This window comes from Macaca thibetana, chromosome 14, assembly GCF_024542745.1.
Source record: "Macaca thibetana thibetana isolate TM-01 chromosome 14, ASM2454274v1, whole genome shotgun sequence".
NCBI lineage: Eukaryota > Metazoa > Chordata > Mammalia > Primates > Cercopithecidae > Macaca > Macaca thibetana.
The window spans coordinates 31,111,800-31,139,721 of record NC_065591.1 but is presented as its reverse complement, the minus strand read 5'-3'; the positions used below and the strand labels follow the sequence as shown (position 1 = coordinate 31,139,721).

The 27,922-nt window shown below is 44.6% G+C and overlaps 1 protein-coding gene and 1 pseudogene across 2 annotated transcripts in view; one reads left to right on the top strand and one right to left on the bottom strand.

Moving 5' to 3' along the window:
• The window catches only part of NAT10 (N-acetyltransferase 10), a 45,752-nt gene that overhangs the window by 5,839 nt on the left and 11,991 nt on the right, over positions 1 to 27,922 (top strand). For both annotated transcript variants that reach the window (XM_050758764.1, XM_050758766.1), the window contains exons 2-19: positions 296 to 418; positions 824 to 915; positions 4,136 to 4,307; positions 5,794 to 5,916; positions 8,234 to 8,295; positions 10,568 to 10,682; positions 10,784 to 10,891; positions 14,855 to 14,988; positions 16,150 to 16,243; positions 16,699 to 16,797; positions 19,865 to 20,001; positions 23,549 to 23,673; positions 24,103 to 24,253; positions 24,848 to 24,944; positions 25,812 to 25,928; positions 26,791 to 26,892; positions 26,984 to 27,058; positions 27,650 to 27,766. In XM_050758764.1, coding sequence (XP_050614721.1) covers positions 311 to 418; positions 824 to 915; positions 4,136 to 4,307; positions 5,794 to 5,916; positions 8,234 to 8,295; positions 10,568 to 10,682; positions 10,784 to 10,891; positions 14,855 to 14,988; positions 16,150 to 16,243; positions 16,699 to 16,797; positions 19,865 to 20,001; positions 23,549 to 23,673; positions 24,103 to 24,253; positions 24,848 to 24,944; positions 25,812 to 25,928; positions 26,791 to 26,892; positions 26,984 to 27,058; positions 27,650 to 27,766 — 2,028 coding nt within the window. In that variant the 5' untranslated portion in view covers positions 296 to 310. The remainder of the gene's footprint in view (positions 1 to 295; positions 419 to 823; positions 916 to 4,135; positions 4,308 to 5,793; positions 5,917 to 8,233; positions 8,296 to 10,567; positions 10,683 to 10,783; positions 10,892 to 14,854; positions 14,989 to 16,149; positions 16,244 to 16,698; positions 16,798 to 19,864; positions 20,002 to 23,548; positions 23,674 to 24,102; positions 24,254 to 24,847; positions 24,945 to 25,811; positions 25,929 to 26,790; positions 26,893 to 26,983; positions 27,059 to 27,649; positions 27,767 to 27,922) is intronic.
• LOC126935712 (cobalamin trafficking protein CblD-like) overlaps positions 10,801 to 27,922 on the bottom strand; it is a 233,615-nt pseudogene continuing 216,493 nt past the window's right edge.

Below are 27,922 nucleotides of genomic sequence, written 5' to 3'. Positions count from 1 at the left end.
TTTTAGTCATTCTCCTACTTTTTTGAATATACAAGTTTCTGATTTTTAAAAAGTCTTTAATAGAGGTGAATTACAGGCTTCCCAGGCTGAGGGGAGGTTTTCTCACCTCCCAAGCCCAAGGTTTCCTGAGTTTAAAACTAGAGACTGATGTCTTCCCTATGGAGCTCTTAGAGGGTTAAGTAAGACAATATTTATAGATATGCCTAGCACAGTCCCTGGCCCCACAAGAGGCAGCCAGCTAATGTTCCTTAGACAGTCTAGTGCACATGGCCAGTTGTATTTCTTTCTCTTTTAGTAATAATTTTTCACCATGCATCGGAAAAAGGTGGATAACCGAATCCGGATTCTCATTGAGAATGGGGTAGCTGAGCGGCAAAGATCTCTCTTTGTTGTAGTCGGGGATCGAGGAAAAGATCAGGTATGACCCGGTAAATGTTTCCTGAATTACTTTTTCTCTTGTCCAAAAGACTCAGCATGTTTAAGCACTCTGGTGTTTCAGGATATAATGGCATTAAGATCTCTTTGGCTGGTAAGATGCCTAGTGGGAACCTTTATTTCCTGGAAGGGGTGAATTCTCTGTATTTAGATTGATTAGCAGACAAGCTAATACCTTTTGAAGCCTGGGGTGGTGGGTTGACCACAAGGTTAACTGTATGTGACGTGGCTTCTAGTCCAAACCTGGTCATTGGTCGCCTTGGGACCTTGGGCACTTCCCTTCCCTGGCCCTCAATTTAGTTTCCATATCTGTCAAATGAGGTCTTAAGCCTGGCAGTCTCTAAAGTCTCTTTTGTGCCTGAAATTCTGTGACTTTTTTGTTTGGCAGGTGGTAATACTTCATCACATGTTATCCAAAGCAACTGTGAAGGCTCGGCCTTCAGTGCTGTGGTGTTATAAGAAAGAGCTGGGGTTTAGCAGGTAAGCTGGGCTCTTCATGTGTTTTATCCAACTTACGATTCCTGCTCATTAGTTAAATGCCAGGAAATGATTCCTTGACATATTTTTTGTGGGTCTTTAGTGGAGGTGCTATCTCTGAGGACAAATGGAGCTGATATCCTTTCTTCATTCCTGAAAATAAGTTTCAAATCATTTTCATGCTTTTTAAGTCACGAATCCAATGCCTTGCCTTCTGCGTATGGTTTTCCTTCCTGCTTTTCTAGGCCGATTAAGCCCATCTCATTGCAAGTTCCTTCAAACTGTCTTTCTTACCTCAAATTTATTCTACCTTTTCACTATATCTTTTTTTCTCCCCTTCTTTCATGGAGGGGGATATATCTCATCCCATGTCCAAGGAAAACCCCTTTATGTACCCTGTGTCTCCTCCCTCACCTCTTTCAGGACCTTATTGTCTTTCCTCTACTGGTCACCCCATACCCTTTGGAAACTTTCTCCTTCCTGTAAACATGCTCAGATTTTTCTATTATCAAAAGCTGATTACTTACATACCCAGATTTCTCTCTCAGGTTAGCATTTCCTCCCATTTTTATTGCCATATACCTTAAAACAGAAATCTTTTGCATTTAGTGGCCACTTTTGCAGTCTGGTTTCTGCTTCTATAATTGTGATCAAATTGTGCCATTAGACATCCCCAGCAGATTGATGCCCAATGCATCAACTTTTCTCTCTCTCTCTCCTCCTTTTCAGAGCTCTGCCTCTTCTTCTGCCAGTTCACTGCTGTATTGACAGTAGGCTATTTGAAGCTGTGGTAGTCAAGACTTTTAGTCACAGATAACAAACTTTCAACACAAATACAATTTGGCACAAAGGGATTTCACTGAGGTATATGGGATATTTCCTGGAATCCAAGGGGATAAGATTTCAGCCCTACTCACGGGTGATCTAGAGCCAGAGTGCTAATGTTCCCAGCTCAGTTTGTCATCTCAGCATATCTGCTCTATGCAGACCAGCTTTCTCACTGCAGACCAGCTTTCTGTTTTCTGTTGTCCCCCTAGTAGAAACAACACTGGAGTTTTCCTTGTTTCAGGCCCAGCCATGTGGAAATCAGACTTTTTCCCAAAATTCTGGTGGAAAGATGCCTATTCCTGGCCAGAGGAGGGAGGGTGGGGTTGGTCATAGTATAATAGGAAGTTGGAAGTTCTACCTACAACTTTGTGTTTGGAGAAGTTTGGGATGGGATGGGGAGTGCTGTTCCTTGGCAGATAACCACCATGGCATCATCTCAGAAATAGTCTCGTTTTTTGGCTTCGGTGTCTTTACTGAGACTACCTTCCGGAGCTCTTCTCTTTCCCTGGATCTTGTCTCCTTACTCTAAACCTAGCTGGCATATGCGATTCTGTCTTTGAGCCTCTTCTAATTTCCAAATGTGCTCATCTCCGATCTGACTCTGAAAGCCTGTCTCCAGCTCTGGCTGCTTTATGCTGTGAGTAACCTCCCTGCTTTTCTTTGCTCATGCTGTCTCCTCTGCTTGGAATGCCACGTCCACCTCCCTGATATCACCTACTGAAATCCTCCCTGTTTCTCAGGGCCTGCCTCCTCCATGAAGCTTTTCCTGAGCCCCCCAGTCATACCTGATGGTTCCTCTACCTTCCTCTGCACTTGTCCTTCTCCTATAATGTTTGTCACTGGATGCTCTTGCTTTGGGGTAGAGTCATGTACATACTGTGACTTAATTTCATTTTTTTTTTCTTTTATCTTTTTTTTTTTTTTTTTTTTTTTTAACTTTCAGGTGATAAGCTCATTCAGTTAGGAGCCCTCTCCTATTTATCTTTGTCTTTTCATGTTTTCAACTGTTTTAGCATGTTTGTCATAGGTACTCAGTATACATTGAGTTGGATGTATTGTTAACAGGCTCTAAAATTATTTTAACTGAAATTAGTTCCAGAGGCCAAACTTGCCCCTGTCCTATGGTTTTAAAGTAAAGGGATTCTGCCTAAAGGAAACCAGACAATCATAAGAGCCTTATTGTTGAAATGTGAAAAGTGCAGAAAACCCAAAGATGAAAATAAAAAGCATTTCAGTGTCTAGGCATTGTCAGCATCTAGATGTTTATTACTGGTATGTAGTTTTGAACCATAATTGGTATTCTGTTGTATATAGTCTCATATTTTGAGAGGTAGGCATTTTTAATACAGATTGAGAATAAGGCCTGCTGCCTATCCCAGAATTTTAAGTTTTTAGGGCTTCTGGTTTTCAATATTTTTCATTTGGCAAATGTGAGACGGGTGTGGAATTAGGCAATTCAGAGTCTTCTGGGCAGATTTGCCTTTTGAATTTAAACCAGCTGGCTTCACTTCTAAAAATATATTTTTGTACCTCTTATAGCTCTTCCGCCCTACCCCTGCCTTGCTGTGGCGGAGCATTATGTTCAAGCTAATGCCTGCTTGTAAGTCATGGGCTTAAGGCCTGAGCCAGAAGGAACAGTGGAGATAAACTCACCCACTGCCTTGGTTCATAGATGAGGAAGTGGAGGCCCACAGGAGGAAGGGCCTTTGTTCTAGCTATTAAGTTAGACAACTATGGTAAAATTTTGATCAGCTGTAATCCTCCATTCTAGAACATTCTAGTTCTCTCTTTGGTAAAGGAAAGGTAAATAGCAGCTGGATATGCAGGGTTTTTAAGACCAAAAATAATTCAGGGATTCCTTAGAGATGTCCAGATTCCATTCTGATCCCTGTGTCCTATATCATTATTGTCTTATATAAGACTTGCCCTCGAAGACATAATCCCACATTCTCGGGAAGGAAGTCCTCTAGGAAGGATGAATAAAGTAATGTGCCATCACCTTGTCTTTCCCAGGATCTCTGGGGAACAGCACAGTGTAGTTGAAGCATTGGCTTATGACTGAGATAATGAGGCCACTCAGGTTTGGTTTCAAGCTCTGGCTTTGGCCAAATGTGAGGGTTAGCTACCCTGTTACCCAACTTTTAAAGCAAAGTATTTGCTCGAGGTCACAGAGCAAAATAGCAGTGTTCACACATAGACTTATCACTCTTACTCCAAGCCCTTAAGCACTCTAATGCCTCTCCACTGCCCTCCACCTGAAGTGGGCCTCACACTTTCAAGTTCCCTACTCGCTCTGAAAGTCTAAGTGGGTGATCACTGAGCCCGTCCCCTGGTTCCAACTCTTTAGCCTCTCTGGTTAACTGGCTCTCATGGGATTGGGGGCGTGTGATTGCAGTCACCGGAAGAAAAGAATGCGACAGCTGCAGAAGAAAATAAAGAATGGAACGTTGAACATAAAGCAGGATGACCCCTTTGAACTCTTCATAGCAGCCACAAACATTCGCTACTGCTACTACAATGAGACCCACAAGATCCTGGGCAATACCTTCGGCATGTGTGTGCTGCAGGTGGGTGATTTCCTCTAGCCTCTGATTGAAGGCAGAGTCTTGAGGGTTGCTTGGGCTGCCTGACTTTCCACTGGAAACAAATGTACAGTAAGGAGAGGAGAAGTCCCATATTCCCTATCCCCAAGCATTATTAGTGGAAATCCCGGCCACTTTCCAAAGTACACTTGGTCACTTACCCCATATAAAAAGAGAATTTTCTACTTAAATCAGCACTTGTCTAGAGACACCGGAACTGAAGTGATGCATTGTTATAACTGGTTCTAACTAGCTAAAGCTGATAAAGCAAATGCCAGAGACTTTGCGTGCCTCTAGGACCCCAGGTCCTTATTGGCGTTCACCAAAGACTTTCTTGTCCAGTGAGCAATAGGACTTGTTTTCCAACTGGAATACAGACCAATGCACTTAAATGTCCTGTCCAGAGTGCCTGAGTAGCATACCCACCATGAAGGCCCCTCTCCCTGTTTCTAGCCCTTAAAAACCCCTCACTTTATCTCTCAGAGACTACTTGGTGAATTTCTGCACTGGTGTGTATTCTCTTGCCTGGCAAGTTAATAGACTAAGTTTCACTTTGTGTGTGTGTGTGTGTGTATGCATGTGCGTGTAAGCTCTGGTGGTCTTTGTTTTATTCTTTGTTTCTTTGACTCCCGTGCCACCTCCCTTCCCTATTCTCCCAAAAAAGACAAGACAAAATTAAGCACAAATCCCCACATTCAATGTGTTTATCATATACACCTACGACTGTGCCCTTTATTATGTCGAGTTACATACCTCACAAAACATGGGTTGTCTCCTGTACTCCTGGCTTGCTTCCCACGTTGGAGGTCAAAAAAGAGGGCGTTTTGCCTCATTTTCACCTTTACTCAGGGGAATGCCCTGGCTGATCACTGATTTGTAGGGAGTGGTCTTCTGCTTGCTGCCTTGATCAGTTGCCTGAGTAATGACTCCTGGGAGCAGCAGCTCCCCCATGTGGTATAGTTTTGTCAAACAGGTTTGGGCTATAAATGTCAGAAAATGTAAGATGTTTCTGAAATTCAAGTGTGAATCAATGAAGGCTGGAAAATTTGTTTCCAAATAAGAGTTTATCAGAGAGGTTTTTGACATATAAAACTAACAATGTCTCTAATAAGAGACCCATTTTTGGCATATAAAACCAGGTATTCATATATTCGAGGGCTTGGTCCTCTTCTGTGGTGCGCCCTGTGCGTGTATCCTGGGAAGTCAAGGTGGGAAGAAGTACGGTCTTGGCTTTATGCTCCGAAGTCGTCTTTTTGCCTTATCACCTTGCTTTGGTTAAGAGTCCCTTGGGTTGGGCCAGGTGCGGTGGCTCACCTGTAATCCCAGCATTTTGGGAGGCCCAGGTGGGTGGTGAGCCAAGATTGTACCACTGCATTGCAGCTTGGGTGACAGAGCGAGACTCCATCTCAAAAAAAAAAGCCCCTTGGGTTGGTATTCGCATGAATACCCTTTCTCACGCCCCTTCTTCCAGGATTTCGAAGCCTTAACTCCAAACTTGCTGGCCAGGACCGTAGAAACAGTGGAAGGTGGTGGGCTAGTGGTCATCCTCCTACGGACCATGAACTCACTCAAGCAATTGTACACAATGACCATGGTAAGCATCTGTTTTTAACTTAATTGTGAGGGTTCAAGTACATCTGTTTTTGCTGTGTTCTGCTTTCTTTAAAGAATTCCTGTTGGGTAGCTCCAGTGAGTAGCCAGCACAGCCTCAGGGCTAAGAGCTCTTTGATTTTAACTAGTGAAAAAGTCACTGCAGTTAAATCTCAGGGTCCCTGAGTGTGCCTAGGAATCTCTGAATTTCACCTTTGTTTTCAGGCATTTGCAAATTCTACATCAGTGAGATTCAGATATGATGCAGCTTTTATGTAGTTAAATTTTCTGGAATGATACTGTATAAGGAGCAATGCCAGTGCCTAAATTTGTGTATTGCAAAAAAAAAGGACCATGTGTAGACTCCTCACTGGCCCTTATCCTAATGGATGACTAAGGAACATTTGCTAGTTGTACTCCCAGTTTGGCAAGAATTTCAACTCCAGCAGATACTCTGTTCTCCCAAAGCAAAAGACACTGAGGACATGGTGAGGAGTTAGGGATGTGTCTCACCTGATGCAGAGCTGGTCTCCTCTCTCTATCAGTGTTGCCAAGTCGTGTTCAGAGGCAAGTTTTAAAGTCATGCCCATGCCCAGCAGCTCTGTAATGGTGGTCGGATTGGACTTGGTCTGATGAAATGAACTTGCTTCAAATCTTAGGGGCTGTTTCCTGTCATTACTTCTCCCATCATCACTTGCACTACAGCCCTTTTGGCCTCCTCGAACGTCCTCAGACATGCCCAGCACACACTCATGCTAGAGCCTTGACACTTGCAGTTCCCACTGGAATGTACTTCCTCTGGACCTCTGCCTGGCTCGCTTCCTCATTGCATTCAAGTCCCTGCTCAGATATCACCTCATCCGTGTGGTCTTTCCTCACACCCTGTTTACAGTAGGCAGCTCTGCCTGTCACTCCTTAACCGGCTTTATTTTTCTTCAGAGCACTTGACAGTTACCTAAAGTTATTATTATTATTATTATTATTATTATTAGTCTGTCCTTCTGTACTAGTCTGTAAATTTTATCGGAGGGCTAGGCACAGTGGCTCACGCCTATAATCCCAGCACTTTGGGAGCCTGAGATGGGTGGATCACCTGAGGTCAAGAGTTTGAGACCAGCCTGGCCAACATGGTGAAACCTCATCTCTACCAAAAATACAAAAAAAATTAACCACGTATGGTGACGCACACCTGTAATTCCAGCTACTAGGGAGGCTGAGGCGGGAGAATCACTTGAACTCAGGAGGTGGAGGTTGCAGTGAGCTGAGGTCAGGCCACTGCACTCCAGCCTGGGTGACAGGGCAAGACTCCATCTCAAAAAGTAAAAAAATAAAAATAAATAAATAAATAAATAAATAAATAAATAAATTTGATTGGAACAGAGAGCTAGTTTTCTTTGCTGTTGCCTTTCCAGATCTTAGAAGAGTGCCTGGCAGGCCGGGCACGGTGGCTCAAGCCTGTAATCCCAGCACTTTGGGAGGCTGAGACGGGTGGATCACGAGGTCAGGAGATCGAGACCATCCTGGCTAACACGGTGAAACCCCGTCTCTACTAAAAAATACAAAAAACTAGCCAGGCGAGGTGGCGGGCGCCTGTATTCCCAGCTACTCGGGAGGCTAAGGCAGGAGAATGGCGTGAACCCGGGAGGCGGAGCTTGCAGTGAGCTGAGATCCGGCCACTGCACGCCAGCCTGGGTGACAGAGCGAGACTCCGTCTCAAAAAAAAAAAAAAGAAGAATGCCTGGCATTTAGTAAGCATTCCTTAGATATTTGAGAGTGAATGAATGACTTTGTGTTCATATCAGTTTGTTCTTCCTCTCTCTCTTACATGGCTACCTACTTATTCTTCAGGCCTCAGCTTATCTCGGAGAGGCTCTCCCTCACTACCCTACATAAGTGACCCCCACTTGCTATCTGTGCAGTCTGTATTTCACATGTAGCATTTGCCAAAATGTGTATTTTTCTACTCATTTTTCTTCCTCCCTCCATTACACTCCAAGTGCCATGAGAACAGAGGTCATGCTTTGTTCACTAGTGTATACACAGCATATCTGGCACACAGCATGCCAGTTTTATGAAATAAATGAATATAACTTAGGATGCTAGAAAAAAATGTGGAAAAGTGAAAGATTTTAATAAGCAACATTGCATTCAGTGTCTGATCCCAGTTTTAGCAAATACCATTTGGCACAGCAGGGTGTGTGGGAGTGATTTTGTTTCCAGCAAGATTGCCCATGTCTCCTTGGATAGAGCGTTGTATTTGGACCCTGGTCCTCAGCACTGTTTGCATGCCTTTGTTAATGGATGTTGTCTTTCTTTGTTAGGATGTGCATTCCAGGTACAGAACTGAGGCCCATCAGGATGTGGTGGGAAGATTTAATGAAAGGTAGGTCTATAGTTCCTCCCAATTGTGGGGCAGCTACGTTGGGAAGGATATTTTTATCTTGGACTCAGCTGAAAGCTTTGCTTTTGCATTGGGGAAAGTAGTACACGATTCCAAAAATGATGAAATTCTTGACAGCAGCAGCAGTTGTGAGACTAACTGGAAGCAGTGAAATGTGGTAGAAAGTTGGAGCCAGGAAACCTCAATTTTGTTTTGCTGCTGCCCCTGACAGTTCAGTTAAACCAAGTTACTCTCTCTGGCTCTTAGCTTACTCATCTTTTAAAGGAGTGATTTTTCTGGATCACTCTTTCCCAGAAGATATTTCATAGAACACTAGTTTTTCCAAACTTTTTATTATGGATATGACATATTTCGCATAGTAAAAATGATAAGAAAAATATGGGAGGGGTGAGATGTAATTAGAGGCAGAAAAAGGCGACAAAATGTTTCTTCTGAGCAAAGGATCACCCATAATTTCAAATATGATACACAATTTGTTATCTGAAATTAAATATTTATTTATTTGTTTATTTATTTTGAGACGGAGTCTCACTGTGTTGCCCAGGCTGGAGTGTAGTGGCGCGATCTTGGCTTACTGCAACCTCTGCCTCCTGGGTCGAGTGATTCTCCTGTATCAGCCTCCCGAGTAGCTGGGATTATAGGTGCCTGCCACCACACTTGGCTAATTTTTTGTATTATTATTATTATTTTTTTGAGACAGAGTCTCGCTCTGATACCCAGGCTGGAGTACAGTGGCACGATCTTGGCGCACTGCAACCTCTGTCTCCCGGGTTCAAGCGATTCTTGTACCTCAGCCTCCCAAGTAGCCGGGATTACAGGAGCCCACCACCATGCCTGACTAATTTTTGTATTTTTAGTAGAGACAAGGTTTCACCATGTTGACCAGGCTGGTCCTGATCTCCTGACCTCAAATGATCTGCCCCAGCTCCGTCTCCCAAAGTGCTGGGATGAGCCACTGCTCCTGGCCATTTTTTGTATTTTTAGTAGAGGTGGGGGTTTTACTATGTTGGCCAGGCTGGTGTCGAACTCCTGACCTCAAGTGATCTTCTCTTCAGCCTCCCAAAGTGCTGGGATTACAGGCGTGAGCCACTGTGCCCGGCCATAGAACACTAGTTTTTTGAGAGGGACCGTATGAGGAGAGTTTGGCCATATATGTCTGGGAAACACAGATACTGTTTTTCCTTTATGAAGATTTACCCTAGCCTGTTGTAATCTCTGAAAAGTCTTGCAGCAGCAGGGACCTGTTTAACTGATTGTTTCCCAAATTTATCTTACCACAGTTTTTTTTGGCGGGGTGGGAACACCAGTTAGCACCCTGTGAAACGCCTTAGGAAAATTTGATCTAAATCAGTGGTTCTCATATGGAGCCATTTGGCCCCCTGGGGACGTTGGGCAATGTCTGGAAATGTTTTGATTGTAATGACAATTACAATCAAACTTTGGGAGGTAGTGGTGGGTGCCGTGGGCATCCAGTGGGTAGAGGCCAGGGATGTTGCTGAACAACCGGTGGTGCACAGGACAGCTCCACACCAAAGAATTATCTGGTCCGAAATGTCAGTAGTGCTGAGGTGTAGAAATCCGAGCCCTGATGAACCCTGGGGGCCTTTCTCATTTTAACCATCTGTGATGCACTAACTCAGTAGAATGAGCGGATCAGGAGGAGCAGCTGTGTGCTACTGAATACAACGGAAGCCTGTGAAATCTTTTTCTTGCAGTGGGAGGATGTTTGAATTTTATAGTCAAACACATTTTTTTTCCCTGCATGCAAGAACGTTTGTATTGTATTTCTTTGGGGAGCTTTTCTTTCCCCTTGTTCCTTTTATTTCTTTTTCCTAGTGACAGAAGGTGAATTCATTTGTGTTTTTTCCCTGTGTGACTGGTGATCATATGGGGTTGGGTTTGGAATTCCCCATTTAAGGATAGCCTGAAACACCTTAGTGCTAAAGAGCAAGCCTGGGAGGATGAGGGGAGGGCCCCGTGGCGTAGGGAATAGCGGCAATCATGCACAACAGGAGGGCTTATAATTGATCTCCTGGGATGAGCTCTCGGTTTTCTGATTTGCTGTTTAAAGTATGTTCAGGTGCCTTGTGGAGGAGGTGCTGAATCATCTCACGCTGCTCTCCAACTGGGTTTTAGCTTTTTCTGGCTTTCTTAGAGACACTTGGGGCCAAATGATTTTTTGAAAAAAAGTTATACTCTGTGTAGACATTGCATGCCCTCCCCAACACTTCATTGCAGCGGTTTTGTTTCTCAGGTTTCTTCTCTCTCTGGCCTCTTGTAAGAAGTGTCTCGTCATTGATGACCAGCTCAATATCCTGCCCATCTCCTCCCATGTTGCCACCATTGAGGCCCTGCCTCCCCAGACTCCGGTGAGTCTGTGCTGGGGTCCAGGAATCTGGGGGAGGCTGTGTTTTCTCTGTTGTTCTTCCTGTGGCAGTGACAGACCTTCCCCTTCTCCTCTCTCTGGTAGGATGAGAGTCTTGGTCCTTCCGATCTGGAGCTGAGGGAGTTGAAGGAGAGCTTGCAGGACACCCAGCCTGTGGGTGTGTTGGTGGACTGCTGTAAGACTCTAGACCAGGTGAGTGTAGTGCTCAGAACTTCCAACACAAAGGTAGAATATAGCATACGGAGCGCAACAGAAGCCGAGGTACGTTGACCCAAGACTCAGACCCTCCTTGGAGAAGGGGGCTTTTCCCCTTGCTCATACTCGTGTGTGCTCAGCAACAGTAGGGCTATTTCATGTTGTCTGGGTTCACAGAAGAAGTCTAGGGATTACCCCCTCCAGTCAGGGGACAGATGGAGCAGATGAATTATTTTTTAAAAGACGGAGTCTCGCTCTGTCACCCAAGCTGGAATGCAGTGGCATGATCATGGCTCACCGTAACTTCGAACCCCTGGCCTCAAGCAGTCCTCCTGCCTCAACCTCCTAAGGTGCTGAGATTACAGGCATGATCCACTACATCTGGACAGGTTACATTGAAAGAGGAATGCTCTCACCACTTTTTCCAAGAGTGGGCAATATACCTGTGTTTTTCGATTTCAGTTAAGTTTTGATAATATAAAGGTTTTGCCTACAGCTTATTCAGAAGTGAGAGGAGAACTTGAGGCCCCTAGTCTGGTATTTACCCTGGTTCCAGTGTGAGGCCTGATGAGGGCCGGGCCCTCTGGGGTGATATGTACCTGGTCTTTCAGTGCAAATAGCAGGCTGGGTGAGAGCTGCCAGGATGCATTTCTGTGCTCACCGAGGTGGTCTGCACTGGTAAACTTGGCTTCCCTGGTAGTTCCTGGGCCATGATGGGAACTGACTGGGTATAGCCCAGAGGTCTTTGAACTGTCAGGTGTGTTCAGGGTTCTAGGTCAGCTTGAGCCAAATGAGCAACATGGGTTGCTGCCCTTGAGAAGGAAGATAGCTGCAGTGACACCTCCCACTTAGGGCTGAGTCCCAGCAGGCTGGCTTCCCTTTTCATTCTGGAAATATGATCAGCAGCTACATAGCTCTTTATGCAGCTCTGGCTGCAGGCCCTAGGCTTTTTTGATTCACTTCCTGGTACCCTCTGTATCCAAAAGAGAAGGAGTGAGCGATAGGATAAAGCAGGAGAGACTGATTCTAGTTAAGTAGTGTTATAAGAAAACAAATGGCCTATGACAAAAAAAACAAAAAGTTAATAGAAAAAGAGTACATAAAGAAATAAGAAGTGGTGTTTCCACTTGGCAGTTTTACTCTGCAGAAACAGCTGCTGTTAACAGTTTATTATGTATCCTGCTGCCTCTTTTTTCATGCACATAAATGAATTAAATGCAAAGGGGTCATGCTACAGAGTGTAAGTGGTCCACTGTTAGACATTTGGATTGATTCCAGCATTTCCACTATTAGAAACAGTGCTCTTAGGGGATTCTTACAGGTAAGTCTGTGGGCACTATGTTTAGGATACGTTTCCAGAAGAGAAATTGCTGGATCAGAGGTTGTGTGTATTCAAATGGGTGTTGTACCAGTTGATGGAACTATCCAGTGTGTGGAAATGCCTTTTTCCCTACACCCTTGCAACAGTGATTCCTATTAAACTTGTAAGTTTTTTCCAATCTGATATGAGACATAGGACCATTGTTTTAATTGGTGTTGCTTCTTTAATTAGGAGAGAGGAGGATACCTCCTCCATACAATTATTGGTCATCTGTTGTTTTGTTGTTGTTGTTGCTGTTGGTTTTTTCTTTTTTTTTTTTTTTTTTTGGTCAGCCAGTCTGCTTATTTCCTCTGCCCACTTTTTAGTTGGATTTTGGCCTTTTTTATATTGGTTCTTCATTTTAGGATGCGTTTTAGTCTAGATTTGGTACCTTTCTGTTATGTCATTGGATTTTTCAGAGTTTATAACTTCCATAATATAAAACAAAAGGGTAAAATATAGCCTTCAGGCAAGGCCCAGTTAAGTAGGACCTGGATTCCCTTTGAGTGTTTTCATCTGGAGAAACTCTGGCTTCCTGAAGCCTCTCCCCTTCCATCTACCTTGGCCTGTGTCTCTTCAGTGTCTTCTTAGCATCATTGCTTAGGCAAACTTCCTCAGGACCATCTGGCCTTCTTCCCACCCTCAAAGACATATTCCCAGCACAGATCCAGCTGAGGAGCACAGTTTGGGCCATAAGTAGTTAGTGGCTCCTGTCCTTCTGTGTCACTGGCACCTTGCTTTTGCTTCTAGGTTCTCCTCTAGGCACTGGGGCCCAGCAGTAGGCAAGAGGGATGCGCCTGCTTCATGGAGCTTGCCTCCTAGTGAGATGAGACAGTCAGTAAATGAAAGACATGAGCAGATCATGTGGTGAGGCAGAAGATGCTGCGTACAATGGGGAAAAAAGAAAACGTTGCAAAGAGGGATAGGGCATGACAGCTGAGGGTAGGGTGCTGCGGTTCTACATACAGGGGGCAGGGGTGGCCTCATGCAGGAGGTGATTTTGGAGCCAAGCCATGAAGGAGATGAGGTGAGGTGAGGAAACAAGCCCTGTGGCTCTTGGGGAGCCAGTGCTTCAGGCAGAGGGAGCAGCACGTGCGTGGGCCTGGGGTAGGGATGTCCCTCTGTGTTCCAGGCCTGGCAGGGAGGCTGAGGGGCTGAAGCAGGGTGAGTGGGTATGGAGGAGGAGATTTTTGGAGGATCTTTCAGGCTACTGGCAGGGCTTTGGCACTTACTCTATAAGAGATGGGAGCAGTGGAAGCTTTTATGTCCATAGTCTCCTCTCAGCATAGCTGCCAGAGGCATCCCCAGACTTCTTTTTAAGAGGATCCTCTGGCTGCCGTGTTGCAGATAGACTGGTGGGGTGAGGATGGCAGTAGGAAGACTAGTCAGGAGGCTGCTGTCATGATGGAAGAAGGATAGGGTGGTGGCTTTGAGCAGAGCAGTAGAGGAGGATAGTGGTGTAAGGAATGGTAGGATTTTATATATGTTTTGGAGGTAACAGGATTTGCTGACGAATCAAGTTATCAGGGAAGAACTGAGGAGACTTTGGCCCAAGCAGTTGAACAGTTAACTGAGATGGGAAAGACTAGGTGGAGGAGGTTTGGGGCAACTTTAGGTGTTCAGTTTCAAGTTTGAGATCTGTAGTGTACAAATGGGAATGTGCAGGAAGCAGTTGCATGTGTATAAAAGTTTGGTGTGGGCCAGCTGGGTGTGGTGGCTCTCATCTGTAATCCCATCACTTTGGAACACTGAGGTGGGTGGATCATGAACGAGGTCAAGAGATGGAGACCATCCTGGTCAACATGGTGAAACTCTGTCTCTACTAAAAATACAAAAATTAGCTGGGTGTGGTGGTGTGTGCCTGTAATCCTAGCTACTTGGGAGGGGTGAGGCAGGAGAATCGCTTGAACCCAGGAGGTGGAGGTTGAAGTGAACCCAGGAGGTGGAGGTTGTACCACTGCACTCCAGCCCCTGGTGACAGAGCGAGACTCTGTCTCAAAAAAAAAAAAAAAAAAAAAAAAAAAAAAGTCTGGTGTGGGCCAGGCGCCATGGCTCACGCCTGTTAATCCCAGCACTTTGGGAGGCCAAGGTGGGCAGATCACCTGAGGTCAGGAGTTCGAGACCAGCCTGGCCAACATGGCGAAACCCCATCTCTACTAAAAATATAAAAATTAGCCGGGCTTGGTGGCATGCACCTGTAATCCCAGTTAGGAGGCTGAGGCAGAAAAATCGCTTGAACTTGTGAGGCGGAGGTTGCAGTGAGCTGAGATCGCACCACTGCACTCCAGCCTGGGCAACAAGAACGCAACTCCATCTAAGAAAAAAAAAAAAAAGTCTGGTGTGCAGGGAAGTGCTCCAGACTGAAGCTGTAAATTTGAATTATCAGCATCTATTAATAATTGGTACGGTAGGCCTTGAGACTGACAGGAGATGACCAAGGGAGTGAGAAGTCCAGGTGCTGAGCAGTGCTCTCTGGCCTGCAAGAACTGCCGCCCTCTTATTTAGCCTGGCATCAACCTCACTTCTCCACAGTGATGGTGGTGAATGGCAGAAACTTGGACCTTTCTTGGAGTTCACCTAACGTGTCTCTCTTTCCACAGGCCAAAGCGGTCTTGAAATTTATTGAGGGCATCTCTGAAAAGACCCTGAGGAGTACTGTTGCACTCACAGCTGCCCGAGGACGGGGAAAATCTGCAGCCCTGGGATTGGCGATTGCTGGGGCGGTGGCATTTGGGTAAGGGGATTTGATCCCCCATCTTTAGGAACTCTGGGCGCTGTGGGAGTAGTGTGCAGGGTTGGGGTCAGAGGACTGGTATCTGACGTTCCTAGTTCTGAGTTCTGAGTGGGTTCTGTGTGTGATTTCTCTAGGTCTTGATTTCCTGCCGGGAAACAGCAGCAGTGTTTCCCCAACCCACCCTAAAGGTGCATGTTTACTTGTGTGGAAACATAGACACATATATACCAGGGCCTTTGTAATCACTATTTACAGTTGAACAAACATGCAGAAGCAAAGAAATGGGAGTAAGAAACTTTACACCTGTCAGGGCATGAGAATATGTATGACCAGCCTTGCTGACTGAGAAAAGTACAAGTTTGACATTTTAATGATTTTGATTAAGAGAAGCTTTCTTTGGCTTCTGAGGAGCTGGTTTTAGGTGTGATGTTACTTTCTGTTCTTTTCTGTTGGGTATGGAAGATACATGCAACTGCCAGTAGAGTATGTTCTTCCAACTTCTCAGCCATAATAATGCACCTAGAACTTAACTGTGTTTGCTTTTGTGCATTATCTTCCTTGGTGCTCTTTAGAGCTCTGTGGGCATTTTATAGATGAATCAATCCAGGTTTGGGGAGTTCCAGTGATTTACCCAAGATCCTCCAGCAAGTCAGTGCTGGTAGAGCTGGGGCTTGAGCTTAGCTCCTGACTCCTTATCCTTCGTTCTTCGTGCTGCTCTAGCTCTGTCAGCCTCTTAGCCATTAGTATCTGCTGTTAGCATCCTTTATACTCAGCTTTGGCCTTGGAGGTTAGCTTTGGCCTTGGCCTGAGCACCGATTGAGCTCTCCAGCTTCACCATTTGAAAGTCTCAGCACAGCTAGTGATGGACGTGAAACTACTTACTGTAGCAGTGCCCTGGATTGGGGAGCAGTCTGTCTGTTCTGCACACTGAGGGCGTTGTCTCCACAGTGCTTCTAAGCAATTTGCTGTCACAGATGTTGGTAGCTAAATGTCTGGAGTTGCTTTGCTTTCCTTCCTAAAAGGTGTCCTGACTTTTTCCCTTGCTGTTACCTCTGGTTATCACCTTTGGGACAGGAGCAAACAAAAATATTTTCTTTTTTAAATTGTTTCCTTAAAATGTTCCTAATTTCTTAAAAATCCTTCTTTTATTTTGTTCTGTAGGTACTCCAATATCTTTGTTACCTCCCCAAGCCCTGATAACCTCCATACTCTGTTTGAATTTGTATTTAAAGGATTTGATGCTCTGCAATATCAGGTAGGAAATTTGGATTAAGAATTTTTATTTTGGACCAGGCGTGGTGGCTCACGCCTGTAATCCCAGTACTTTGGGAGGCCGAGGTGGGCGGATCACCTGAGGTCAGGAGTTCGAGACCAGCCTGACCAACATAGAGAAACCCCATCTCTACTAAAAATACAAAATTAGCTGGGCGTGGTGGCACATGCCTGTAATCCCAGCTACTTGGGAGGCTGAGGCAGGAGAATCGCTTGAACCCGGGGTGGGCGGAGGTTGCAGTGAGCTGAGATCACGCCATTGTACTCCAGCCTGGGCTCGAAACTCCATCTCAAAAAAAAAAAAAAAAAAGGATTTTTATTTTGATACAGTGCTGGGTTTAAATCCAAGTGAGGTCTTTAGAATGCTTGCTTACTTTCATAATATTTAGTTTCTAAAACTTGTTTCTAAAGTTTGTCATTGGTTTGACTCCCCACCAGGAACATCTGGATTATGAGATTATCCAGTCTCTAAATCCTGAATTTAACAAAGCAGTGATCAGAGTGAATGTATTTCGAGAACACAGGCAGACTATTCAGGTGAGGCTTGTTCTCAGACCCTGATGTGCAGGGCCAGTGTCTTGCTGTATTTTACTGGCTCTAAGATGTTTCCTGTTATAGACATGCATGTCTTGTGTAATTGCATCTCTTTTAGACAATGGTGGTGGTGTTTGCTAAACCTGTTCCAGATTTTCAGCCTCTTCTAAAGAAAAACATTCAGCAAACTAACAAATATATGTAGTTAGATTGAAAAGTTGTGTTTTTGTCCTTTGAATATGGAATAAGTGGGGTGGAAAGTATACTGATTAATTAAAAGAGAATCTTTCTTCTGACATCAGTTCTAACTTTGCTTAGTTATTGCAGTTTTTGAAATGTTGCATCTGTAACTAGAACAATAACCTTACAGCTTAAATGAAAAAAAGAACTTTGCAAAATGTGCTCTGAATCTTTGTGGTTTCGCCAGTGGCCTATTTTCTTTTTTAAACAGTGTTTTCCCGAAAGTTCTAAAAATCTCCAGCACTCTGTAAGCCTGAATGGTCTGCACTTGTCCAAAGGCTGCAGTTTTGCTAAATCTCTAGGAGAGGCATGAGGTGACGGGCTTACAGATGGACTGAGACTAATGGGCTCTTACTGGAGGAAGTTCATTGATTGTTTTTGGAATTGGGTTGGGAAGTGAGCCAGGTGAATTTGGCAGTTTGTACCCTAGCATTTTATGCCTGTCAAAGCATATGTATATGCATGTCTAATAAGTTATACCTTTGTATCAGAGGTCAGATTATAAACAATATTAAGTGTTTATGCCCTTTACCTTAATTTTTTCTTACTAGTCTCTTTCTAGAATCTCTTCATTCTGTATATTTCTTCTCACTTTTGCTTGATTCTCCCAGCTGGGAGGAGGACAGGCTGCTGTTGGTGAGGGTCAGGCTGCAGGCAATGAGAACACGGAGACCTGTTAAAACTCAAGAAAAATACACAAACCGAAGAAGGAAAACATTTCCTTGAAATGCCCTGCCTCGGGCCTTGCTCCTTCTTGAATTTGTAATCAAATACTCTCTCATATTACCAGAGTTCTTTTGTCTCCAGTGTGAGCACAGAGGAGGTGACCTTACTTTATGAGATTCCATTTGTGTTCCTTTCAGGCCTCTCTTTGGTCTCAACATTGAGAAAAAGAAGAATATTAGATAAAAGTTGGCTTCACCTCCCTTGGGGGGCTGCTTTCTGCTGCTTTTATGAGATGCTTGTTTAGTTTTTCCCTTGAAAAATCTAAGATCTGGGGCCCTGTTGAGGATGTACATTCTGCTGCTAGCAATGAGTGGGGTTGGCCGGGCACGGTGGCTCATGGCTGTAATCCCAGTGCTATGGGAGGCTGAGGTGGGCGAATCACTTGAGGTCAGGAGTTGGAGACCATCCCGGCCAACGTGGTAAAATCCCATCTCTACTAAAATTAAAAAAAATTAGCCAGGCATGGTGGCATGCGCCTGTAATCCCAGCTACTCGGGAGGCCAAGGCAGGATAATTGGTTGAACCCGAGAATTGGTTGAACCCTGGAGGCAGAGGTTGCAATGAGCCGAGATCATTCCACTGCACTCCAGCCTGGGCGACAGAGTGAGGCTTTGTCTCAAAAAATAAAAAAAAGAAATGGTTGAGGTTGCCGCCTCCCTGGCTCATCAACTTGTAGCAAAGCAGTTAGAACATCTTATTTGTAATGAAATAGTTCAAATGTATAGGAGAGTGCAGAGACCAATATAACATTCAGGTGCCCAACACTCAGGTTTAAGTATTGTTGACATTTTGATGTTTGCTGTGTTTGTTTCATATTTTAAATGTCACTTAGATTTTTGTTTTAAAGAACTAAAACATCACAAATACAGTTGAAGTCCCTCAACCCCTTTCCATCCTATTCCCTTCTGTCCCTCCCCAGGGGTGACTCATTTCTGATACTGGTATGTGTCCTTTCAGTTAATGTGTTTCTATTTTTACTACATAATTATCTGTCCATAGGTTACCGTAACATACTATACTTGTTCTCCTTCATCTTTCCTTTTCTAACATTTGTTTTCAAGATCTATGCAGATTAAAGCTTGTAGATCTGGTTGATTCATCTTTAGGTGTTATATAAGTAAATTATATTTACATGTATGTTTCTCAAAGTGGAATTGTTGGGTTTTAGGAGTTTGTAGTTTTCCAACTTTCTTAAAATTTGCCAAATTCTCTTTCATAGTGTTTATACCAATTTACCCCCATGCCAGCATTCATTTGAGTTTTAATTTCTCTAAGAGCTCACCAACTCTGGACGTTTTACAGCTATTTAAGTTTTGGGAAATGGTATCTCCCTGCTGTCTTTAGCATTTCACTGATTATTGGTGAGGTTGAATATCTTTGTTTATGTTAATTGGTTATTCGGGTTTCCTATAAGATACCTCTTCATTGCTTTTCAAATCACTTTAAACTTAGCAGGAAGCCCTGAAGAAACTGAAGAGGTTGTTTGTATGCATAAAGATAAGTAAGTGTGCATGTATTAAGAAAATAACAAGTTCTAGAAATGTCTGTCAGCAGGGAGACTTGGCCTTTATAATCATGCCATCAGAGCAGGGAGCACAGTGCCCGGCATGAGAAATCTGACATCTTCCTTTATAGCCACCACTGGGGTCGAGCTGTGCCTTGAGCTCATCGGCTTCCCTTATCTGAGGCTGGGGGAAAACACGAGGAGACAAAGGAGAGAAAGGAAAGGGAGCCACCATCTATCTATCAGCACTGTGAGTCAGGCACTGGGCAGGGCATTTTTACATACCTGCTTTATTTTTCCCTCAAGCAGCCATAAGATAGGTATTTCCTTCACTTTACAGGAGGAGGAGTCTGAGGCACTGTGGGATTAAGTGACTTGTCCAAGGTCACATGATCAGGGGCTGAACTCTCTGAACCCAGGTGTCTGACTCCAACCCCATCCCATTTTTGCCCTGCCAGGAAAAAGTAGAAAGGAGGAATGAGAGGAGAGAAGGAAACAGGCAGAGAGAGGAAAGAGAACAGCCTTTATGATGAGTCACCAGTAATCGCAACTGTGACATGAGTTCGCTATGCTAATAATCTAAATTTTCCTTCCCCACAGTATATACATCCTGCAGATGCTGTGAAACTGGGCCAGGCTGAACTAGTTGTGATTGATGAAGCCGCCGCCATCCCCCTCCCCTTGGTGAAGAGCCTCCTTGGCCCCTACCTTGTTTTCATGGCATCCACCATCAACGGGTAAGGCATCATAAGCAGGAGTCCTTACTCCCGTGGCAGGCTCTTGCAGATTCAGGGACATGTAGCGGATGTGGCCTGGGCCTGGACAGCTAAGTCTGATTCTCAGAGTCTCTGAGTGTTTGGGGCTGCTTCGCTCTCTACTGGCCTTCTGCAAATGGAAACTGGTCTCTTAATGAACTGTTACATGTCTCTGGCCCGACATGAAATGGGCAGCATAAGACTAAAGAATTATAGTCTTATGTGCTGAGTGTCTGCTTCTGTCTGTGTGAGAAAATGTTGAAAAATACATGGATGGCGATACCAATACCTTATATCTTAGAAAATATAGTATTAAAGTACTATAGTTATCGTAAGAAAGCAAGCTCATAATGACATGAGTGTTTTTTTTAATTTGAAATATTTAATTTTTAAATTTGAAATATTTAGTGTTTGCTATTGAAAAATTACAACAGGTAAGCAAAAGAAAAATCACCTGTAGCCAGGTGCGGTGGCTCACGCCTGTAATCCCAGCACATTGGGAGGCCGAGGCAGGCGGATCACAAGGTCAGGAGTTCGAGACCAGCCTGACCAACATGGTGAAACCCCGTCTCTACTAAAAATACAAAAAAATAGCTGGGTGTGGTGGCGCGTGCCTGTAATCCCGGCTACTCAGGAGGCTGAGGCAGAAGAATTGCTTAAATCCAGGTGGCGGAGGCTGCAGTGAGGCCGAGATTGCCTCACCGCACTCCAGCCTGGGCGACAGAGCGAGACTCTGTCTCAAAAAAAAAAAAAAAAAAAAAAAAAGAAAAGAAAGAAAAATCACCTGTAATTTAACCATCTGGAGATAGATTTTGTTAGAATTTTGGTGTACATTTTCTCTGCATTTACTTTTTTCATTTGAACAAAAACATTTTTAATTTGCTTTTTGAATATAACAATGTATTGTGAAATCTTTTGAGGTCGTTAAATATCTATTTCCAATATTGGGAAGATTTCTGTATGGAAATCACATCTTAAAGAGATTATTCTGTATGCAGATTTATTGTGACTGTTTTGCTTACACTGAAAATACTGAAATAAAATGGGTTTTTATTTTTCGAACAGCTTTATTAAGATATAATTCACATACTGTACTATCTATCCATTTAAAATATGTAATTTAATGGTTTTTAGTATGTTCACAGAGTTGTACAACCATGCTCACAACCAATTTTAGAACATTTTTATCACCCCATAAAGAAAGCCTGTGCCTCCTCTTCCAGTTCCTCCACAGCCCCCAACCCCAGGGAGTCACTAATCTATTTTCTTTAGCCATAGATTTGCCTATTTTGGACATTTCATATAAATGGAATTATAAAATATGTGGTCTTCCATGACTGACTTGCAGCGTATATCAGTATTTCATTCCTTTTTGTGGTTGAATAGTATTCTATTGTATGGATATACCACATTTTATTTTTCCTTTTATCTGTTGGTGGACATTTGGGTTATTTCTCCCTCTTGGCTATTATTAATAATCTTGCTTTGAACGTTAGCCTGCAGATTTTTGCGTGGACATGTTTTTCAGTTCTCTTAGGGATACACCTAGGAGTGAAACTACTGGGCTAACTCTATGTTTGACCATGTGAGGAGCTGGCAGACTCTTCCAAAGCAGTTGCACATTCTACATTCCCACCAGCAGTGTGTGAGGGTTCTGACTTTTCTGTATCATCGCACACACTTTTTAAGTTTCATTGTGATTATAGTCATTCTAATAGGTGTGAAGTGACCTCTCATTATAATTTTCATTTGCATTTCCTGGTGACTAATGATGTTAGCATCTTTTCATGTGCGTGTTGGCCACTCATGTATCTTCTTTGGAGAAATGTCTATTCATATCCTCTGTTCATCTCTCTCATTGGGTTGTCTTTTTTATTAATGATTTGTAAGGGTTCTTTATATCTTCTTGATAGCAGGTCCCTTATCAGATGTGATTTACAAAAATTTTCTCCCATTCTATGGGTTTTTTCACTTTCTTTCTTTTTTCTTTTTCTTCTTCTTTTTTTTTTTTTATGAGACAGACTCTCACTCTGTTGCCCAGTCTGGAGCGCAGTAGCATAATCTTGGCTCACTGCAACCTTCACCTCCCAGATTCAAGCGATTCTCTTGCCTCAGCCTCTTGAGTAGCTGGGATTACAGGTGTGTACCACCATGCCCGGCTAACTTTTGTATTTTTAGTAGAGACAGGATTTCACTATGTTGGTCAGGCTGGTCTCAAACTCCTGATCTCAGGTGATACGCCCGCCTCCCAAAGTGCTGGAATTATAGTCATGAGCCACTGCACCTGGCCACTGTCTTTATTATAATGTCCTTTGACGACAAAAGTTTTTAAGTTTTGTTGCTTGTGCTTACTCTATTTTCTTTTTTTTTTTGTTCTGTCGCCCAGGCTGGAGTGCAGTGGTGCGATCTCCACTCACTGCAAGCTCCGCTTCCCGGGTTCACACCATTCTCCTGCCTCAGCCTCCCGTGTAGCTGGGTTCACACCATTCTCCTGCCTCAGCCTCCCATGTAGCTGGGACTACAGGCGCCCGCCACCGCGCCCGGCTAATTTTTTTTTAATGTATTTTTAGTAGAGACGGGGTTTCACTGTGTTAGCCAGGATGGTCTCGATCTCCTGACCTCATGATCCGCCCGTCTCGGCCTCCCAAAGTGTTGGGATTACAGGCGTGAGCCACTGCGCCCAGCTCTATTTTCTTAAATAAGTAAATGGAATACCTTTGGGAGAGCTTTGTTATGTGGGGTGGAGAGTGGGAATAAAACACTCATTCTAGCTTTTATAATTTGAGTAAGAGGAGGTATTTTACAGTCTTTGAATATAATAATGAGTACTATGAAATGAGGTAATGAAAAAAAGTGCTCTGTGTACCCTGTGGTCACATATGCTTGTGACTAAAGACAAGGAGAAGAAACTCAGCAATGAAGGCTGATTGAGTTATCAGATTATAGGTGATTTAATTTTTTCCCAACATTTTTTAGCTGTTTTATGTCACCTTTTAAGTGGGCATAGTAATGAAAAGAATTTCTGAGGTGGTGGATTTGTTTTATTACCCAAACTGGAAATGTTCTCAGTTCATTTCCTTATGCACCATACTTCCAAAAGCAGCTCCGTTAGTTGACCATTTAACTTTGTTCCAGCTTCACTAAAACTGCCTAAAGCCTTTATGCCAAAGGCTTTACTTACACCCTTTTTCCAGTCCTTATTTTTTAAGTTCACATCACAGTCCTGTGAAGTGTATAGAATAATCCCCCCTTGAAGATGAGGCTAAAAGAGATTGAACTCCTTGCTCAAAGATACTAAGTAGATGAGCCAGGATGTGAGCCCAGGCCTGGGTGGCCCCTCGCTGAGCCACCGTGCCACCCTGCCGCCTCTGGACAGGTGCCTGCTGTGCTGGAAGTTCAGAGATGAGGAAGGCTGTCCTGGGGGAAGCAGGAATCTGATGTTTCAGCAGGTGGAGGAAAGCAGCTCTCTGTCCCCTCCTAGACGGTGGTTTGGTACCTCATGCCTGATTCCTTTTGCCTTTGCTTCTAGCTATGAGGGCACTGGCCGGTCACTGTCCCTCAAGCTAATTCAGCAGCTCCGTCAACAGAGCGCCCAGAGCCAGGTCAGCACCACCGCTGAGAATAAGACCACGACGACAGCCAGATTGGCATCAGGTACCCCAGAACCTGACCTGGGCCCCGCGGTTCACAGCAAGGCCCTTCAGACTTGCCGATCCTCGCTTCCCCTGTGACATCATGGGCAGCACCAAACCTTCCCACCATCAGGCTAGGAGGTTGAGTCCCCAAGAGGAGAAGTAGCTTTTCTCGGCCAGTGACCAGATGGGAGCCAGACTAGGGCCTTCTGATGGCGGGGTCCTTGTGTGTCCTTGTCGCAGCATGGTTGCGTTGAGATCCCTTTGAAGTTGGTATCGTGGCAAGTTGAATATCCACCAAAAACAGTTTTAAACCACCCAGTTTAAATTCTTACCACACGTCTCTGGCCACCATGGGACAAATATAAAGTGAAACATTTTTCCTTGCTTGTTTAGACAATACATATTTAATCATTGTTTCTTCTTTTGTGTGTGTGATTGTGGGGAGCAGCGCGGACACTGCATGAGGTTTCCCTCCAGGAGTCAATCCGATACGCCCCTGGGGACGCAGTGGAGAAGTGGCTGAATGACTTGCTGTGCTTGGATTGCCTCAACATCACTCGGATAGTCTCAGGCTGCCCCTTGCCTGAAGCTTGTGAACTGTATCCTCCTCTAGGTTTCACTGGCCCTGTGAAAAGGAGAGGGGCGGTGTAAGAATTCAAAGGATTTGGGCCCTTTGTTTCATAGGATGCTGCTCTAGAGAAAGGGGAAAGTTGAACATTTTCAATTTCCTTTTTCTCTTCTTCCTTCTTTTTTTTTTTTTTTTTTTTTTTTTTTGAGACAGAGTCTCGCTCTGTTACCAGGCTGGAGTGCAGTGGCGTGATATCGGCTCACTGTAACCTCTGCCTCCCGGGTTCAAGCAGTTCTCATGCCTCAGCCTCTCGAGTAGCTGGAATTACAGGCGTACGCCACCACGCCTGGCTAATTTTTATATTTTTAATAGAGATGGATTTCACCATGTTGGTCAGGCTGGTCTTGAACTCCTGACCTTGTGATCCGCCTGCCTCAGCCTCCCAAAGTGCTGGGATTACCAGCGTGAGCCACCACGCCCGGCCCTCTTCTTCCTTCTTTTATGTGTTTCTGCTTAGGACACTGAGCTCCTGTTCCCATCTAGGGAAATTTGTTCTGCCTCCAGAGAGTAGTATGACCAGTCTTGGGCTGCTTGTTTTGTTTTGGTTTCTTAACTCCAGACCCAGCTACTACGTTAATAGAGATACTCTCTTTTGCTACCACAAGGCCTCTGAAGTTTTCCTCCAGCGGCTTATGGCCCTCTACGTGGCTTCTCACTACAAGGTAACTGCAGCTAGCCCTTGTGTGAATGTCAGCAGGGAGCTTCAGCATTTCGCAGTCCCCTTTTACCTGATTTACATCTTTTATTACCTAGTGGCTTAGGTGACTGTTCCATTGGGACATTGATGAGGTCCACTGATCTTGCTGTGTGTAGGTATAGAGCGTGGAGCTCCATGCAGTAGCTGGACAGGGTGGAAAGCCGTGCCCATTTTTAAAGGGCTGCTTTCATTTCTTGCCTGCCTACTAAACTGATAGGATGAGGTGACATTGCAGTTGTGGCCCGGTGGTGCAGTTTGACCTGAGACCAGCTTTGTAGCTCTGGGCTATTTTTATGAAACAGTGCATTTGAGAGTTTAGAATATCTGAGACTCTTAAAAACGAAAGGGTTGGTTAGAAAGGATACTTTTTTTTTTTTTTTTTTTGAGACGAAGTCTCGCTCTGTCGCCCAGGCTGCAGTGCAATGGCTGGATACTTTTTGAATGTCTAGGTAGTATTTTTATGAACAGCCTGTAACGGAAGGCTTGAAGAGTTGGCGTTAGAAGTGGTGACAGTTTTTCCTGAAATAGCAGCCTCTTATCTGTAAAAAGTTCACTTCCTAGCTGTGAAATAAGTAGTGCTAAATAAATTCTCTTCTGCTGTCCAGCCTCAGTGCTTGGGATGAGAGGACAGTAGGCGTTTGGGGCTAAGTTTGACTTAACTTGTTATGAAGAGTCTCAGATTTGCCAAAATACTAGAAGAGTGCTTTGCTGGAGCTCCTCACTTGGCTTTGAGAAGGCAATACTGCAGTCATCCTGTGGTTTTGAATCGAACCTCTTATGTTAAGGGCAAGAGGAAGAGTGCTTCTCACTGACCCGTGTTTGGCTTCCACAGAACTCTCCCAATGATCTCCAGATGCTCTCCGATGCACCTGCTCACCATCTCTTCTGCCTTTTGCCTCCCGTGCCCCCCACCCAGAATGCCCTTCCAGAAGTGCTTGCTGTTATCCAGGTATAGGAGCAGAGGCATCCTTGTGGCAGTGATTTGGGGAACCACTGATGCATCAGGAATTAGTGGCTCAATAACTGCATTGTGGGAGTTTTGAAACTGTGGAGTCCTAGTCTGGAGCCAAGGGGCTGGGTCTGCTGAGACAGGTGACTAGGGTGCACTGGAAGAGGTCAGTGCCACTAGACACCCAAAGCTCCGCTGTTCGTGGACGGGGAAAAGCCAGAATCGACCACTCTCTTATTTTGACTCACAGCTTCTTCCACAAACAGACTTGTTTGTTTTCTCCCTTTATTACAAAAGCAATACATGGTGCTTTTTGCATTAGAGGCTACAGATTGGGGAACCAATTTTTAATGCCTAGCATGGATGTATTTATGCATTTCTGTATCACTTTTCCTTTTCATATACATGGGAACGCAGTATTTAGTAATCTGCTTTTACTTTTAGGCAGTGTTAAAATACTCATAAGTTTTAAAAGCTGTGTAGTATTTCATTATATGCATGTACCATGATTTGTTCAACCATTCACTTGCTAGACATTTGAGTTGTTTTGAACTTGTGCTGTTCTGTGCAGAGCCTCATGAGCATCCTGTGTCTTGATGACATTGGCACACTCACAACATGCATAGAGACTCTCTTCCAATGTGGCTGTTACTTTTTGGGTCAGGAGGCTGTCTTCTGTCTTGTAACATGGGGCATGGTAGTTAAGCTCCTGTTAGGAATGGATGTGTCAGTCAGTGTCAGGGTTAAACCTGAACACGGGTGTGGAAACAACTGGCCTAGTCGGAGAAGCAAGCTTTATTCTGTGAGTGGGCTGTGTATCAGAGCTGGCCTTTCTTCCTGCACTGTCCTGCTTCCCCAACAGGTGTGCCTCGAAGGGGAGATTTCTCGCCAGTCCATCTTGAACAGTCTGTCTCGAGGCAAGAAGGCTTCAGGGGACCTGATTCCATGGACAGTGTCAGAACAGGTGATGGGCTTTCCCTGGCATGTCTGAGGGAAGCTGGCGGTGTCTGAAGATGTCTGTGTTGCTAAGTTATTGGTTTGTGTCTCCCACACAGTTCCAAGATCCAGACTTTGGTGGTCTTTCTGGTGGAAGGGTCGTTCGCATTGCTGTTCACCCGGATTATCAAGGGGTAATGTGTCCTCAGGCTCCCCTGAAGCCGTGTTGCTGGCGGCACTTTAGGGCGGGGGGTACTTGGTGGTTGGAATAAGAAGATGGTCAAGCAGAAGCAAGTGAAGTGTAGGTACTTCCCTGCTCTGGAGAATTTAGCCAGGGTTCGGGGTGGGCAGGTGGACAGGATGATGGCATATGCCCACTCTTCCTTTGTGAGAGCAAGGACTTGTGAACCAGACCCGCATACCAAAATTACCTTCTTAGAACACCTCACTGGGTAATTGGCCGTAGAAGCTTCCTTTTCAGGCAGTGGTACGCAAACTGCCTCTCTTTTGGGCTTGCCCATCTGGAGACCAGAAACCACAGCCATCCTTACCGTCAAGTGGCTATTCTCGATGGGCTAGACCAGTGTTAAGAACTCGGGTCACACTGCTTTCAGTCTTAAGCGTCTCTGCTTTAGGACCTGATTGAGGAACTTCATTGGTTCTCTTGCCCCGTGCAGTTTGATGGGGAGGGAAGGTTCTCTAGAAGCAATACAGGGGAGTCACCATGGCTTAGACTGAGAGCAGCTCTCTTCCCTCTGCCTCTTCCCCTTCATGTTTACTCCTAGATGGGCTATGGCACCCGTGCTCTGCAGCTGCTGCAGATGTACTACGAAGGCAGGTTTCCTTGTCTGGAGGAAAATGTCCTTGAGACACCACAGGAAATTCACACCGTAAGCAGTGAGGTAAGCGTCTTTCGACGAACTTTCTGCGTCCTGCTTCTTGGGAGGATAATTATCTGGGTTTTTAGGGGCATCAACAAAAACCAGTCCAGAGCTTTGGGCCCCTCTCTCGTTTTCTTCTACTGCTGCTTTCTCCAACCGAACACTTGAGATCCTCAG